Source organism: Meleagris gallopavo, chromosome 8, assembly GCF_000146605.3.
Source record: "Meleagris gallopavo isolate NT-WF06-2002-E0010 breed Aviagen turkey brand Nicholas breeding stock chromosome 8, Turkey_5.1, whole genome shotgun sequence".
Taxonomy (NCBI): Eukaryota; Metazoa; Chordata; class Aves; order Galliformes; family Phasianidae; genus Meleagris; species Meleagris gallopavo.
The window spans coordinates 17,664,751-17,678,968 of NC_015018.2; the positions used below are offsets into that span (position 1 = coordinate 17,664,751).

General features: G+C 36.8%; 1 protein-coding gene across 4 annotated transcripts in view; it reads left to right on the forward strand.

Moving 5' to 3' along the window:
- Positions 1–13,798, forward strand: part of MAPK8 (mitogen-activated protein kinase 8) — a 29,268-nt gene extending 15,470 nt beyond the window's left edge. For 2 of the 4 annotated variants that reach the window (XM_003208006.3, XM_003208007.4), the window contains exons 8-12: positions 1,571–1,753; positions 3,693–3,817; positions 4,770–4,833; positions 7,752–7,829; positions 8,816–13,798. In XM_003208006.3, the coding sequence (XP_003208054.1) occupies positions 1,571–1,753; positions 3,693–3,817; positions 4,770–4,833; positions 7,752–7,829; positions 8,816–8,961 (596 nt within the window). In that variant the 3' untranslated portion in view covers positions 8,962–13,798. Of the gene's footprint in view, positions 1–130; positions 644–1,570; positions 1,754–3,692; positions 3,818–4,769; positions 4,834–7,751; positions 7,830–8,810 lie in introns of those variants that run through there. The other 2 variants (XM_010714474.3, XM_019617631.1) reach the window with 2 other exon arrangements.
- Positions 13,799–14,218: the final 420 nt, after the last annotated feature.

Genomic DNA, 14,218 nt, shown 5'->3' on the forward strand with positions numbered 1-14,218 from the left:
TGTTTAGGTGGTGTTTTACTGGTTCACATGCATTGGTTTTTGCTTTGGAGCTCATTTATATGTAATAACTTAGTAATCTCGTTTGGTACCCAAGCACATTTAGCTGTTGTTATTTTTTTATGTTTTATAGGAGACGTTTACAAAAAATTCCTAACCAGCTTAAATGATTGTCCACCGGAGTGTTTTATTTTTGTATGCAGAAATGATCCTGCAAACAGCTTTCAGAAATATCTGGTGCTCCTGTCTTGCTATTCCATGAATGGCTCAGTGGTGTCTGCGTGGGTGGTCATATGAACAAATGCTTCAGACAAAGGATCTGCTGCAAGCAAACAGAGCTGAAAACTCTGGATCCTCACTAAAATTAGTGGAAATTGAATTGGAATTTGGCATCTTGTTTCACTAGTAGTTGATTAGATGCCATCAGAAATCTTTCCCGCTTTTCTTGCAGATTAATGGTTTAAAAATCAATACATTACTACATGGGTGTGAGGACTGGGTAAAGGTTTTGGGGCATGACAAGGAGATGCAGGGAGTCCATGCTTTCATCACACAGCCTTGTCATTGCCTTAGCTGCACCGTGCTAGCTTTGTGAATCCAGGTTGCTAGTTAACCTGACTTTTAATTCAGACAGTATTCTTTTTTTTTTTTTCCCTTCAAGACCTGTGCTAAAGCATTGTAGAACTTGAAAATCCTTGAAGCTTTAAGAGAGGGCCTGCTGATCCACCTGAGGGCTTAGGGAGCCCAGTGTCTAGTCTTAGGCAGTAGCCAAAAAGAAAATGCTGGGAGACTAGTTGAATGACATAAGCATGTGTGAGATTTTACTGGAACTCACTCCCAGTATGTAACCATCTGCAATGAGCCAAATTTTTGTTTGCTTTGTTTTGCTTAGTAGCATGTATTAAATTCTTTTGCCATGAACTAGTCAATGTCCCCTAGTTGGTATAAACTTTTTGGGTAAGATGTTCCTTGGCCTCAAAAGTCTTTCAGTTCTTCATTGAAGACACTGACAAAATTGTTGTTGACCTGTGTGTGCCAGGATTTAATCCTTCATGTGGCCATGGCGCTATGCATTGTGTTTGGTCAATGTGAGATCACTAATTTGGTACAGTCCAGAACTCAGCTGAGTTACTGAAGTGAGGCGGAAGCACAAAGCAGCTTTACAAGGTGATTCTCTCCAGTTCCTTAATGAGGCTTAGTAGTTGGAGTATTGTGAATACCAGTTTAGATCACAAAGTTAATTGTTTTACAGAATGTCTTTAAACAGTAACACAAACACCTTTATTTGAGCTTAAGATTAAATCTTGGGAGTCTTTAACTTTCTCTGTTTTGCAGAAGTATATCCTTTGCCAGTTAATTCTTATGATTTCAAGTAAAATACATATTGCCTTCACTACTGAGATGCAGTCTTGCTTTACTTCACTGTTTTCTCTATGAAGATACTGCTAATTAATGATGAACTTGAAATTTTGTGATCATTTTCTGTTTTAATCTCTGTTGGATATTTCATGTGGTTTTAACATAACTTTTAGCTGAAAATTAGACACCGTTTTTCTTAGCTGTGCAACCTTAGATATTGATCAATGGAATAAAGTTATAGAGCAGCTAGGAACACCGTGCCCCGAATTTATGAAGAAATTACAGCCCACAGTTCGAACTTACGTGGAGAACAGACCCAAGTATGCTGGATATAGCTTTGAGAAACTCTTTCCAGATGTCCTTTTCCCAGCTGATTCTGAACACAACAAACTTAAAGGTATGTGTGGTGTATATTTTAAAAGTTTTTAAACTGTGTCATACCCAACAGAAATGCATCTTGGTTTTGTTCACTATGAAACCATCCTGTTAAGGATTTACGTGTTAAAATATTTATGTAATGGGAGCAGATGGAAATACTAAGGTGAGGTTACTGCCACTTTCTCATATTCTCTGGAATAGCTCCTATTTTTTTCGATATCTGAACAAAGAAATGAAAGGCTATTCCTCTCAATGACAGATGTGGTTTAGAGAGAAGTGAGAGGAGAGAGGAGTAGATGTTTCATAGCCACAGTAGATCTTGTTTGTTTGGGGATAAAAATAAAGTTTTTATATTCATCATATACATATATCCTTTAGTTTCTGGAATAAGTTACTATTTTTAAAGCTCACCATGTTTTCTCTGACTAACAATTACAGTTTATGTGAAAAAAAATAAAAAAAACAGCTGTCACTTAGAGCAGAGTGATAGGTGCTTGTCCTCTGCTACTCCAGCCAAGGTACTACTGCCAGCAGGTATGGATGCCATACCCAGGGGCAGAGTATACTGAAACCCTGGTGAGACACATCTGTAACTTGGTGTTATTGTGGTAAGGCCTTTCCAGCAGGCCTTAATCCATGGAGAAAAAATGGAAGACTCCAGGTGTTTAGGATTCACCTTTGTGAATCCTTTGTATTTAAACTGTTCATGATGTGTAGTTGGTTTTACTTGAGCATGGTTTATACAGCTTCCTTACTGTACCTTGCTCTAATCCTGCTAGGTATTACATACTGCAAACATATGACCTGATATGTTCATTTCTTCTTCCTTCTTATCCAAGATTTTCCTATTTACTATATAAGAATACTTTGCCCATAGAAAACTAATTTAACAGAATACAGACCTCAGCTATACCTTGAGACTCATAACACATCTTACCTCTTATATCCTTTTGGATTGTCACAATCAATGCTTTTCCTTCTTCAGCATTTATCTTTCAGACACTTCAAAAGTGTTCTCTCTCTGCTTCCAATCTGGTGAAATGTTTTACTTTGTATAATTACTTTCAATCTTCATAGTGATGACTTCAGCATTTAGTTGAATTTGAATATCCCTTTCTAAAAGGGAATTTAGCTAACTAAAATAAAAGGTTGCTAGAAGTTGCAGTGTTGCAGTTGGATGTTGCATAGAAATGACTTGATGGCTTTGCAGCATACTATATGTTTCCATCCAGTTGATTTACTTGTCTTACATTTAAACGGCCAGTTCCATAGTATTTGTCTTCATTCAGTGTATTTGTGTGTTTTTCCTTCTTTTTATTGCATTTTGTTTCTTGTCCGTGTTTAGCCAGTAAAGATTTTTCTCCTAGCTGAAGGTTATCCTTTCTCACCTTTCAGCCAATCTTTGCATAAGCAAAAATAAAGGGTGCTTTCTTGCTCTACTCTGTTTTTCTGAGAAAGAAATGAGAGATTAGAAAAAAATGTAGTAAGGAGGAGTTCCTTTTTGATGTCCACTCCTTCCCCAGTCCTCTATTTTTAAAAGGAAATCTGTTACAACTTATTTTCCAGTCTTCTGTTAATTGTCTAGCTCCTATTCTCTTTTCAAATTACTATTTAAATTATTATTGTCCCAGTAACAAGCTTGATAAATAAGAAGTATTCTGTTGTCAGTGTTCCCTTGCCTGCTTGTAGGACGATTATGCATAGTTGCTGTAGAACTGTCTTCCATGGAACGTTTTATTTTTTTCTAGATAGTACACAGTCATAAATTCTTTCCAAAATGTTAGTCTCTTCATTTTCCTTCTGTCATCAAATGCACCATTTTCTTAAACCTCAAATTACATGAGGGTTGTATAAATGATAAAATGGAGTTTGTTACTTAAGTGTTCTCTCTTTATGAGCTTTGAAATACTGTTATGTGCATGTGGCATTAGTCTAAGTAGAAAATTTCACTTTTGCAGCAAGTCAAGCAAGGGATTTGTTATCAAAAATGCTGGTTATAGATGCCTCGAAAAGAATTTCTGTGGATGAAGCCCTCCAGCACCCATACATCAATGTTTGGTATGATCCATCAGAAGCCGAAGCTGTAAGTCCTTGTTTTAGGTCTCCAATGAGGAAGATGTTTGTCAAAGCAAGCTTGTTTTGATGCTCTGTGTAACTGCTTCAGGGGAGACTACTTCATGCTTTACACGTTTCACTTGAAGCTTAACTCAGCAGTAATCATTTTCATTGACATTGATCAATATACTTACTAGAATTAGTGATAGGGGTGGGCACAGACTTGCACATAACTGCAGTACCTGTGTGTGTATTTTGTGTACAATTGCATATATATGGAGCAATGAACTGAAAGTCTCTGATACAGAGTTCTGATTTATTGAGCTACAGTTGTTACAGCATGGTTTGATTGCTTGTGATAGTATTCTAGTTATTTGCTCCTGGGCAAGAGGAATGCTTTCGTTACTTACAGCAATTGATAGCACTCTTTAACTGGCAAATAAGTGTTTCAACAAAATCTGATAGGAGGTCTGAAGCTTTGAATTATTGACACTAATGAACAAAGAGATCAACTGAAAATCTTCCTTTAAAAAATAACTTCAGCTTATGAGAAAAAAACTCATTTTTAAGAGAAAGTAAGCTGGCGATGGCCCACTAAGAACAGGAAAAGATGTTTGGTGTAAGTGGTACAATTAGAATTCTACTGATCTATTATATCTAGAGAGAAAGTGATCAATTAACTCTAAATAGGTGAAAAGGGCTGCTTGTGCTTGAGACCACTGCAGTTAGGAGCATTATTACCAGCCCTTTTAGTTTCTGTTTTAATTAATACACTAATATTCATTAATGAGCTAACTAAAACAAGTTGAAAACACAAAGCAGCATCTAGAAAATGAACCAAGCATGAGAGATTATTTGACCATGTAAATACAGTAGTTTTAAATCAGGTCCTTATTCTGAATATCTTATTTCCATTTTTCATTTATTGTGTTTGTCTGTGCCCTTTGATTGCTTTATCATGAGTTAGTTCTGTTTTCCAGCCTCCACCAAAGATACCAGATAAGCAGTTAGATGAGAGGGAGCACACAATAGAAGAATGGAAAGGTAAGAATGATCCTTCTGCATATCCTACAGGTTTTTAATGTAGGAGTGCTTCTAGGCTTACTGTTACTAAGATTCTTCTGAGTAATGTAATAATATATATTTAAACTGCTTGGAATGGCAAGGGAATAGATCAGTGCTTCACAACCTCTTGGTTGTCGGGACAGGAAACGTTTTCTGTAAAGGTGATGAGTCTTTGTAGGGAGTTGAAGGTCACTCAGCTGTAGACCTGCTCATTTCAGTCAACTTTTGCAAATGGTAAAGCAGCATTTTTAGGAAGGGAAACTCTTCCAGACAGAACGGCTACGATGAAAAAGGATGGAGGAGTTGGAGCACTGTAAGTCTGAATATTAGCATATTAATGTTATTTGTACAGAAAGAGGAAGCCAAAAGGAGTGTTAGCAATGGGCAAGACGGCGAGGTTGTAGCTCATGTGGGAGATAGCAGTGGTTTCATATATAGAATCTTGAGAAAGTAGCCAGGGCTGAAGTGTAGGAAGTGTCAGAGTATGACATAAGGATTACCTCTAAGAATATGAACTTTAGATTTCGGTACTGGTTTTGTATCCGTTTTTTCTTTATACTTACAAAGTATAAGGAGAACATCCTTGAATGTAAAGCTTTCGTTTCATTTGGAAACTGCTTCTAAAAAGATGTGCTACTGCAAAGGCCCCGGTGCTATGCATCTTCATCAGTTGGTGTTTGATGTATGGTAATCCATAACCTTGCTATAACCTTCCGTACCCCTTGGACTTTATGAACTAAGAGGCAGTCACTGTGCTTCAAAGACCTATGGAGATTAGTTTTAAGATAAATGAAACTTCCATTTCTATGGAGAAATGTTTAATATATGTATTATTGATTTCGTATGTTTTCCTTTGCTGCTGTTAGCAATTCAGATGATATTGTGTGCCCTTACAGTTGTTCAGAAATCACGTATTACTTTTGTTAGAATTCTTTATGTAAGTAAATGCTTGATTTACTGTAGAAGTACAATATTGAACTACCCTCTGTAAAATATATTAGTCTTTTGCATAGCCTAGTTAGTACAGTGTTGACAACACTGAAAAAATCCCTTCCTTTGGACCACTGCTGTCCTTCATCATGTGATTTAACATATTAGAGGATTTAGTGTGTTCCAGAATTGGTATTGATTATTCCTAAGCGAAAGGCAGAACAAATGCCTGAGTTGATCATTCTGTTACATTCTGTTATTCACTGAGCTTAGAGCAGGTGTGTAGCTCTCCCAGTGCGAGGGCCACATGCTAGTTAGCTCTTGAGAGCCTGTCTCCAAGGTGCGTTTAGGTGCCTTAGGACCATAACCATTCTCACTTAGTATAAGCAAGGTGCTTTTATTTAGGATGCTTGCTTGCTCTATCATCTCAGATACTTCATTTAGTTCTGTGTGCTTCATGGATTTTAAATAGGATTAGCAGTAACACTGAGCTTTGGATCCAGAGAACTGTGAAGGCTGCTTTCAGCAAGAATGTAGTCACTGACTGATCTAATACTTTGTACTGAAAACGCTTGGGAAGGAATTGGAGCCAGATTGGTATAGCCAGAAGGAAAATAATACTTTTTCTTAAAAAAAGTAGGAAAAAATGTTTAATGGAATATTTTTGACAGTTTCATTGCGTTGGCTGATAATGAACACAGGGCTCTAAAATCTAGTACTGCCACACTTGCAATCACTTCCTGTTAGAAACCTATTAAATAAAAGCTATTAGGGTTTTAATTGTAAAGGCAGAGAGAAAGAGAATTGTAGAAATTCTCTTGCTGTCTTCCTTCCACACAAACATATTCCCCTTTTGAAGCAGCAGGTATGCAGTTATATTGCTAAAATAAAAACTAAGTATTTCAAGCAATACTTGTGAGACTGCCACCGCCCTTGTAATTGTAATTCCTAAATGCTTTTTTCTTTCAAACCATACATGAGTTGACCAATGATAGATAAGAAGTAGTAACTTGACAAGTCAGTTCTTATGATCTGCATTTAATGTGTTTAGTCCTGTTCTTCTATTGCTCCTTCTGGAGATTCACAGCTGAAGTGTTTTCTGGGTGACAGGATGCCATTAGCTGAGAAATGTTCTGACCTGTATAAAGCGGGATGTATGATTCACATTACAAACACTCTAGGAGCACTTATAACTTAGTTTAAGAATGAGGGAGGTGAAGTTGCTGCTTACATTTATCCATAGTGTCGTATTCCATGTCACAGTGACCTGTTGTTGCTGAGGAAACTTAGTGGCAAATATGTGTTGGGAGGATGGCAGTCCTGTTTGGACTCATCTGTTGTGGTTTTTGTTCCTATCTCATCCATGAGCTTGTGGCCTGATCTCTCCTAAGGAAATCACAACTTGCCAAGAGTATCTTGGTTGGTTACCTTATTCAGGCAAATACCTGTGAGAGGAAAAAGGCAGGTTAAATCGTAAGAGTTCTGAATTTTTTTCAGATCTTTAGACAGACTATACTATGAAAAAAATAATAATGTGTGAAAGGGCTTTTTAAAGATGAGAATGAATTAATGACAAAGAAACTTCCTTGATAGAACAGCCTGCATGATTCTTTGAAGACTGCTGATCTGATTCTTCTGTACCAAAGAAAGCATTGATAAAAACAGAATAGTCATTAAGACTCAGTTTAGCCTCAGGTCCTCAGACCGTCTGGACAAAAGACTGAGAGCAATGTCAGTGTGTTCTTGAGTTTTCCAAGCCATTGTAGCTCCAGAAGTAGAGAATTGTACATTACAATACCACTTGCCCTTCTGTAATCTAGAGCCTAATGTTCAAAACTAATTCTAAACAGTAATAGAACTAAGAAATTTAGATGTACGTTTTAATGGGAGATAAATTGTCAATTGAGGGGTTGTTTTTTTTTTTGTTTGCAAATTCTATTTTCTGCCTTATTTCCCTTCATTTTCAGAATTGATATACAAGGAAGTCATGGACCTGGAGGAAAGAACCAAGAATGGGGTTATACGTGGGCAGCCAGCCCCTTTAGGTTGGTTACAATAAAAGCACAGTATGAAACTACGTAGAGTTGTAGGTCAGGAGAGTGTAAAGCTATTCAAGATATCCAACTATAACCAGGCTCAAAAATGCGGCCCTTGAATGACTGCTAATCTCTAGAATTCTCTTTGAGTTTGCACTTACTTGAATGGAATGTGGAGTTGGCATCATTTGGTGGAATATCTCTTTTTATTAATCTGATAAATTATTTATTGATGCTTCATTTCAATCCTCTATAAAGATCTCAGTATGTGTTCTGTAGAGTACTTCATACCTACCCCACTGCCATAGTCTGGTAAGATATGTAATTTGTAGCTGGTGCAGTATCACATAAAGATACAACCACTACTTTTATTTATTAAGTACTGAAACAGGATTTCTGGATTGTATGTCTTGAAAATTCCTCTAAACAGAAAAATTATGGAGCATATTTAGAAAGCGTTGCTGAACTTCAGAGCGAGATGGCAAAAGTTAGCTGCTGCTGTTGACTCTTCTCAGAGTTTACTGATGCCCTGGCTTTGAACTGCAGCATATCTGAAACTGGCTGTATGCAGTGCAGATGGATGCTTGCTATTCCCCCGACTAAGTTGGAGGATATGATGAAAAAAAAAAAAAAGGCCATTTTCTTTTCCAAAATATGTAAATATTATCTGAGTTGGCTCTCAACATGTAGAAGGATATCTTAGCCCTGGGTTTTTGTACTATTTGTGATTTTTAACCTTCGGTCATCAGCATTTATTGTAATTCGACAGGTATCCCATCATGTGAGTTTTGTGGCTCTTACCATAGCATTCGTAAAGCACCACATTTTTATGACTTGTGGATTTTATTTACGTTGACAATTGTTTGAGATGCGTGTCTTCAGACTTGCCAAAATGGGGAGTAGTAGTGACTGTTAGGAAGAGACAGACTAATGCAAGTGCTGAGCCGTGCAACTGTATCTGCAACTGATTTGCTGTTTTGTTTCTCATAGCACAGGTGCAGCAGTGATCAATGGCTCTCAGCATCCATCTTCGTCGTCATCTGTCAATGATGTGTCTTCAATGTCAACAGATCCAACATTGGCCTCTGATACAGACAGCAGTCTAGAAACCTCAGCTGGACCTCTGGGTTGCTGTAGATGACTACTTGGTCTTTTGGGGGGTGGGAGGGGGTTCCTTTTAGTCATTAATAGGGCACCTTTAAAATTTGGTGGTATTTTTGAGTGTTTTTTCAAAAATAATCATAGAATTCATCATAAAGTGCTGTAATTTTAAACTGTAAGTTGTGTTAAAAGCAGCCACTTTTTTTGCTGTAATTAACTGTAAAATATTAAACCTGATAATTTTTATTGTGGTTTTAAAATCTGCATATTTGCTTTACTATTATGCTGCTGATCTTTTTTTACTGAATTTGTAAGATTTGTTTTATCAAAGCACATATTAATGTTGTGGTCATTACCATATCATGTATTATTTAAGATTTTATAGGTTTTCAATTTTTTTAAATTTAGAATTTATTCCAGATGTTTTGTTCATGATATCCTTCGAAGTTTTATGCTTGGTCATATGTCCATATTGAGGTGGAGGGGGAGAGAGAGTTGGGTGCAGCCAGCTGTAGGCTTTTTGGAGCGTGCTGCTATGGTGCTGACAGTGAATAACATGCTCTTTCATTTTGGCCACTTGCCTATAATACTTGAGTAAAAGCAACAATTACTGAATTTTGTTAGAGAAACAGTATGCAGTCCTCTGTAAAGTAATTTCATTTGAATGGTTTTATGATCTTAAGAAAGCAAAGCCTATCTTCAAGGCTGCAGAAACATCTAGCCTAACAAAGGGATGTGATGTCTTCTGCACAATTGTGGCATGCCAAATCTCATGATCACCATAAAACGAGAGGATACTTCATGAATAATACATTACAATGCAAATAAACTGTTTACTTCTAGCTTGTAGCCTGTTTTTGTACACAAAACAAAGGTGTATCCAGGACGTCTAGACTGCCAGCAGGAAGAAGAAATATGCTGTAGTTATACTTCCATGTAGTATATGGTTCTTGAGAGTTTAGTTTCTTACTACTTTTGTCTGCAAAGGTGAGTGCTTTCTGGGGAGAAGAGGAAAGGATGTGAATGCAGCAGGGGCAAAATTTCAGCTATTCTTTCTCCACCAAAAGTAACTGATCACTAAAAACCATGAAGTGGTAGAAGAACCTCAGGATTCCTGTAGCTAATGCATTAAGTCAGCAATATGTGCCATCCAAAGGAGGGAGAAATAGTGCTGTGTAAATTAATATATATCTCTTTCATTTGACCGTGAGACCAGTCACGGAAGTATTTTAACTGTTTACATTTTATATTTACAGAATGATTTATGTATAACTGACTTAAGTTTATGTATGAGTTAAACAATCATTCAGAATTTATTCCTTTGGAAAATGCAGATTTTTAGTGAAGCTAGGCTGTGTAATTGATTGCCATGTGTAGATGCATATTTTGTGTAGTGAATTAGAATGTAAAGAGGAATTTAAATTAGTAATGCTCACCAAAATGAGCATAAAAATTACGGAAGTCTTGCCAGGCACAGAGCAGAAGCAAATAATGTGGCTGGCTACAAAGGTCATCTGGGAGTGACTGATGCTCTTCAGTGTGGTTCCTTCACTTTGTTGGGTTAAAAGTCTCTCTTGTGTTTAGAATGGGAAGAGGGAAATTCATCCTTGCAGCAAAGTTTCAGAAAAATGTAAGTGACAGTAATGCTTTCAATATCTAATGTGTCTTTTTAAAAAAAATGCAGGATACAAGGAGTGCTAATGTCTTAAAGATGACTAAATTGTTAAACTGCACAGTTTCCCTGGCCTGGCTAGACTGCTGGTAAGTGCTATTTGTGTGTGTAATTTTGGTTTCCTCGTTTGTATGGAATATTTCATTATTGCCTTTCTAAACCACATTTGTTAAGGCAATTATTTTTACAGGATCCTGCCAAATTGTATATTACCTCAGAATAGGCAGATCTTATTTGGACTTTTCTCACACTGGAACATAGAAAATCTGCTCAATTTGAACAGAGACCAATAGAACAGTCTATTTTGTAATTATTATTATTTTTTTTTTAATGAAAGTTCAAACTGTGAATTAAGCCAAAATTTTTGGTCATAGAACAGTACTATTTTGCTACGCAAGGGTTAACCCGGAGTATGAAGTTAACATACTGACAAAATCAACTTCAGATGCCTGTAGATTCTATAAAGAATGGGATTTGGTAAATATAATCCCTATTTCAATTGATTTTGGACCCCTTTGGATTGCAGTGATGACTGAAGTATTTGGAAACTTTAATTTTTCACTTTCCAGTGTCCTAAAGAAAAATTACTTTAAGATGCATATTGAGTGAATCTGACCATTATTTTTTTTCTTTTAACATAAATATGCTGAGTCTAATATTACCACAGCAAGCAATCAATAATAACTTCATTTTGCTCATAATCTCTAAGAGGAATTGAGTTTTTCTTTTCTTGTAATGTAGTGTTGATGAATGGCTGAGATTGTCCTCTGCAACCTGTTACAGTATGAAGTGAGCAATGTTTAAAGTAATTATTTCACTAAGGTCAGAGCTCTGGATGCTGGAACCTATAGTCCACTCCTAGCATCGTCTTCATAGCAGTGTTACTTTCTTTTTTTTCTTCCAGCTGATTGCGTTTTAGGCAAACTTAAAAGACAAGTCGATCAGATTCTCAGTAACCAAGTTACTGCAACAGTAGACAAGTCTTATTTCTTTTTATTTGTTGAAATATAAAATGATTTCAGAGATGGTTGTGCACTGCCACAAATAGCAAACAAAGGGGTTGAGTGCAACTGTTTTTGTATATTCTATTGCCAGCTAATATGCTATCTAATACACTGTAAAAATTTATTCCTGAAATATTAAGCTTTATTTCAGTATACGATTTCAAAATCTTCTCATGGTAACAGGCTTTACTAAAGTGCATGCAACGTTCCACTTCTAGGGCTGTTCCAACCCATTGGAGTTGGTAGGGATTGCATTACAGTGAGCTGTGTCTGATTTCATGTCAGGTGAGCTTAAAAGCTGGCCAGTAATAATATTAATTCCCACTTTCTGTGGCGGGCTCTAAAAAAGCTCTTCTCCCTTTGCAGAAGTAGGTTCCTCAGGGTTTTTAAATAGATGGAAAGGTGGGGGGAGAAGGGAGGAAGATTAATACTGTTACTGTGTGCTGTACCTCTGCTCTGTGATGTCTTTTGATCTGTGAAATCTTTTGTTGAGGCTACACAATGGAGTTGGCGTGTGTTACTGTGTGTGTGGGGGGGGAAGCTGGACTGCCAGAGCATCAGCTGAACAACCTTAGAGCAGCCTGACTGACCAGGCCACCTCTGCTTCACTCTCAGCTAACCCGAAGAGACGTGGCACTTTCCCCTATGTAGACACTGCAGCTTGGGTTTTTGGTTTAGAAAAATCTTACTGTACTGTGTTTATATTAGTATCTTTTTGAATGAGAATTCCAGCTAGATACAAAGATAATATCAGTATAAAAACTGGTAAGCCTTCCTGCCCCATGCACACACAGAATCGTGTAATCACGTATGTGTGAATTTAAGAGGATGTAGTGAGCTGTAAATGACACACGGTTATGGCAACAGCACCCTCTGCTGTTCCAGTGTACAAGCAGAATGTTATTGACGTAGGTTTGCTTTGTGGAAAATTGCTTCTCTGAACATAAAGGCTATTCTGTTAGAAGGCAGAAACTCAGCACCTTGACTGACATTTTATATTTATAATGCTTCAGCATTAATACATTCAGCATTAATCTCAACGTTGCATAAAGAAAATGATCAAAGAGCTAGTACATATAGATAGTTCCTGCCAACCAGGAATCCAATATTAGCTGTTAACAGCAGCTTGTTCGCATTGTTGTATTTCATTTGCCTGTTAAATTTTTGGTTCACCTGTCTGGATATAGTTTGAGGATTGGAGCTGAAAGAGAGCAGTCTGCATAGGATTAGGAAGAGTTTTAATGGAAATCTGTGATGAGATTCTACTGCCTAACTAAATTTTCGGTTCGTTTTATTTATCTTCAGTTATGGGCACTGGATTAAAGTGATATTTCAGTTGATCTCTTTTACGTCCTAACACGGATCTCTCTTCTTTGTGGATGTGTTATAAATCAGATAACATTGTTTCCACTTTTGCCGTTAAAATTTTAAGCAAGGTTTTCTTGATCTACCTCACACAAACCATCTACGCTTCTGAATAAGCAAAGTAACCCTTGCTATTGGAACTACACTGAATGTGAAATAGAAAATTACACTTCCTTTAGAAAATTGAACCTTTTGGCCAATGTTGAGACAATATCAGTAGTTATGTTTCTTATATATTTCACGTAAGATGTTCATGTGTAATATATAGCTTGTGTACAATAATGTACATCTAGAATATTGTGTTAGCTGTAAATTGGTGATTTTATTATTGTAGTCTGGTTTTGTAGGTAAAAATAGCTTACTAGTAGTGTCAGCTCATCCTTTACATTTACAAAAGGAAAAATTCTTGGTAAGCTTTGCATACAGATGAATTACTTTTGTAGGCCCAATATCTAGTCTATTTTTGAGAGTTCTTTAACTTTTATTACTAAAGTTGAGAAAGGAAAAAAAAAACACCTTAATGATTGTGATCATTCCTTCTGCCCCTTTTAAAGTATATTCTTAATTTTTTTTTTGTCCCAGGAAATACTAAGGGGAAAATACATCATGAAAAATAGTGGGAGAGCTATTTTTTTTCTTCCCTGCATTTGATAGCTTTCCTGTTTTTCTTTTATTCCCTCCAAATAAGCTGTTGGTGGGGCATTACTGAAAGCATTGTGATTTTTTTCAATCATTCATGCCATAGGTCATTACATGTGCACCACTGGAATGTATACATTGTTATTTAGTATGTTAATTGGTTATAATAATATTTTAAATAAAAAAGGAAAAAAAAAGAGCTTGACCAATATGCATTTAGTGTTTCTTCATTGCTAGGCTGGAATGACAAGCATGGACTTGACAGTAAGACTGCAGCTGGAGTTGCATTAATGTTGGTCTATCCTGAAAAATGTTTTAAGTGGTATTTATGTTCTCTTTTGTGTCTGAGCTCATCTATAGGCAAAAAATGCTGTATTTCTTCCATTTTTACTGTTTTGCTACCAACTGCAGTCTGCCTGCCCTCCTGGTAATGAAGCTGCTGGGCCCCTGTGTGGTAGAAAGAGGTAAGCTATGGCCCTTCTAGTGAGGGCACAGGGCCTGGGTCTTTAGGAAAAAAACCCTCAAAACTGATTGCCAGAGAAACTTTAAGATACCTGATTTTTGAAGGGCTGTTACTGGAGAACAAATGTGGGTAACAGGACCACTTCCTGCACTGG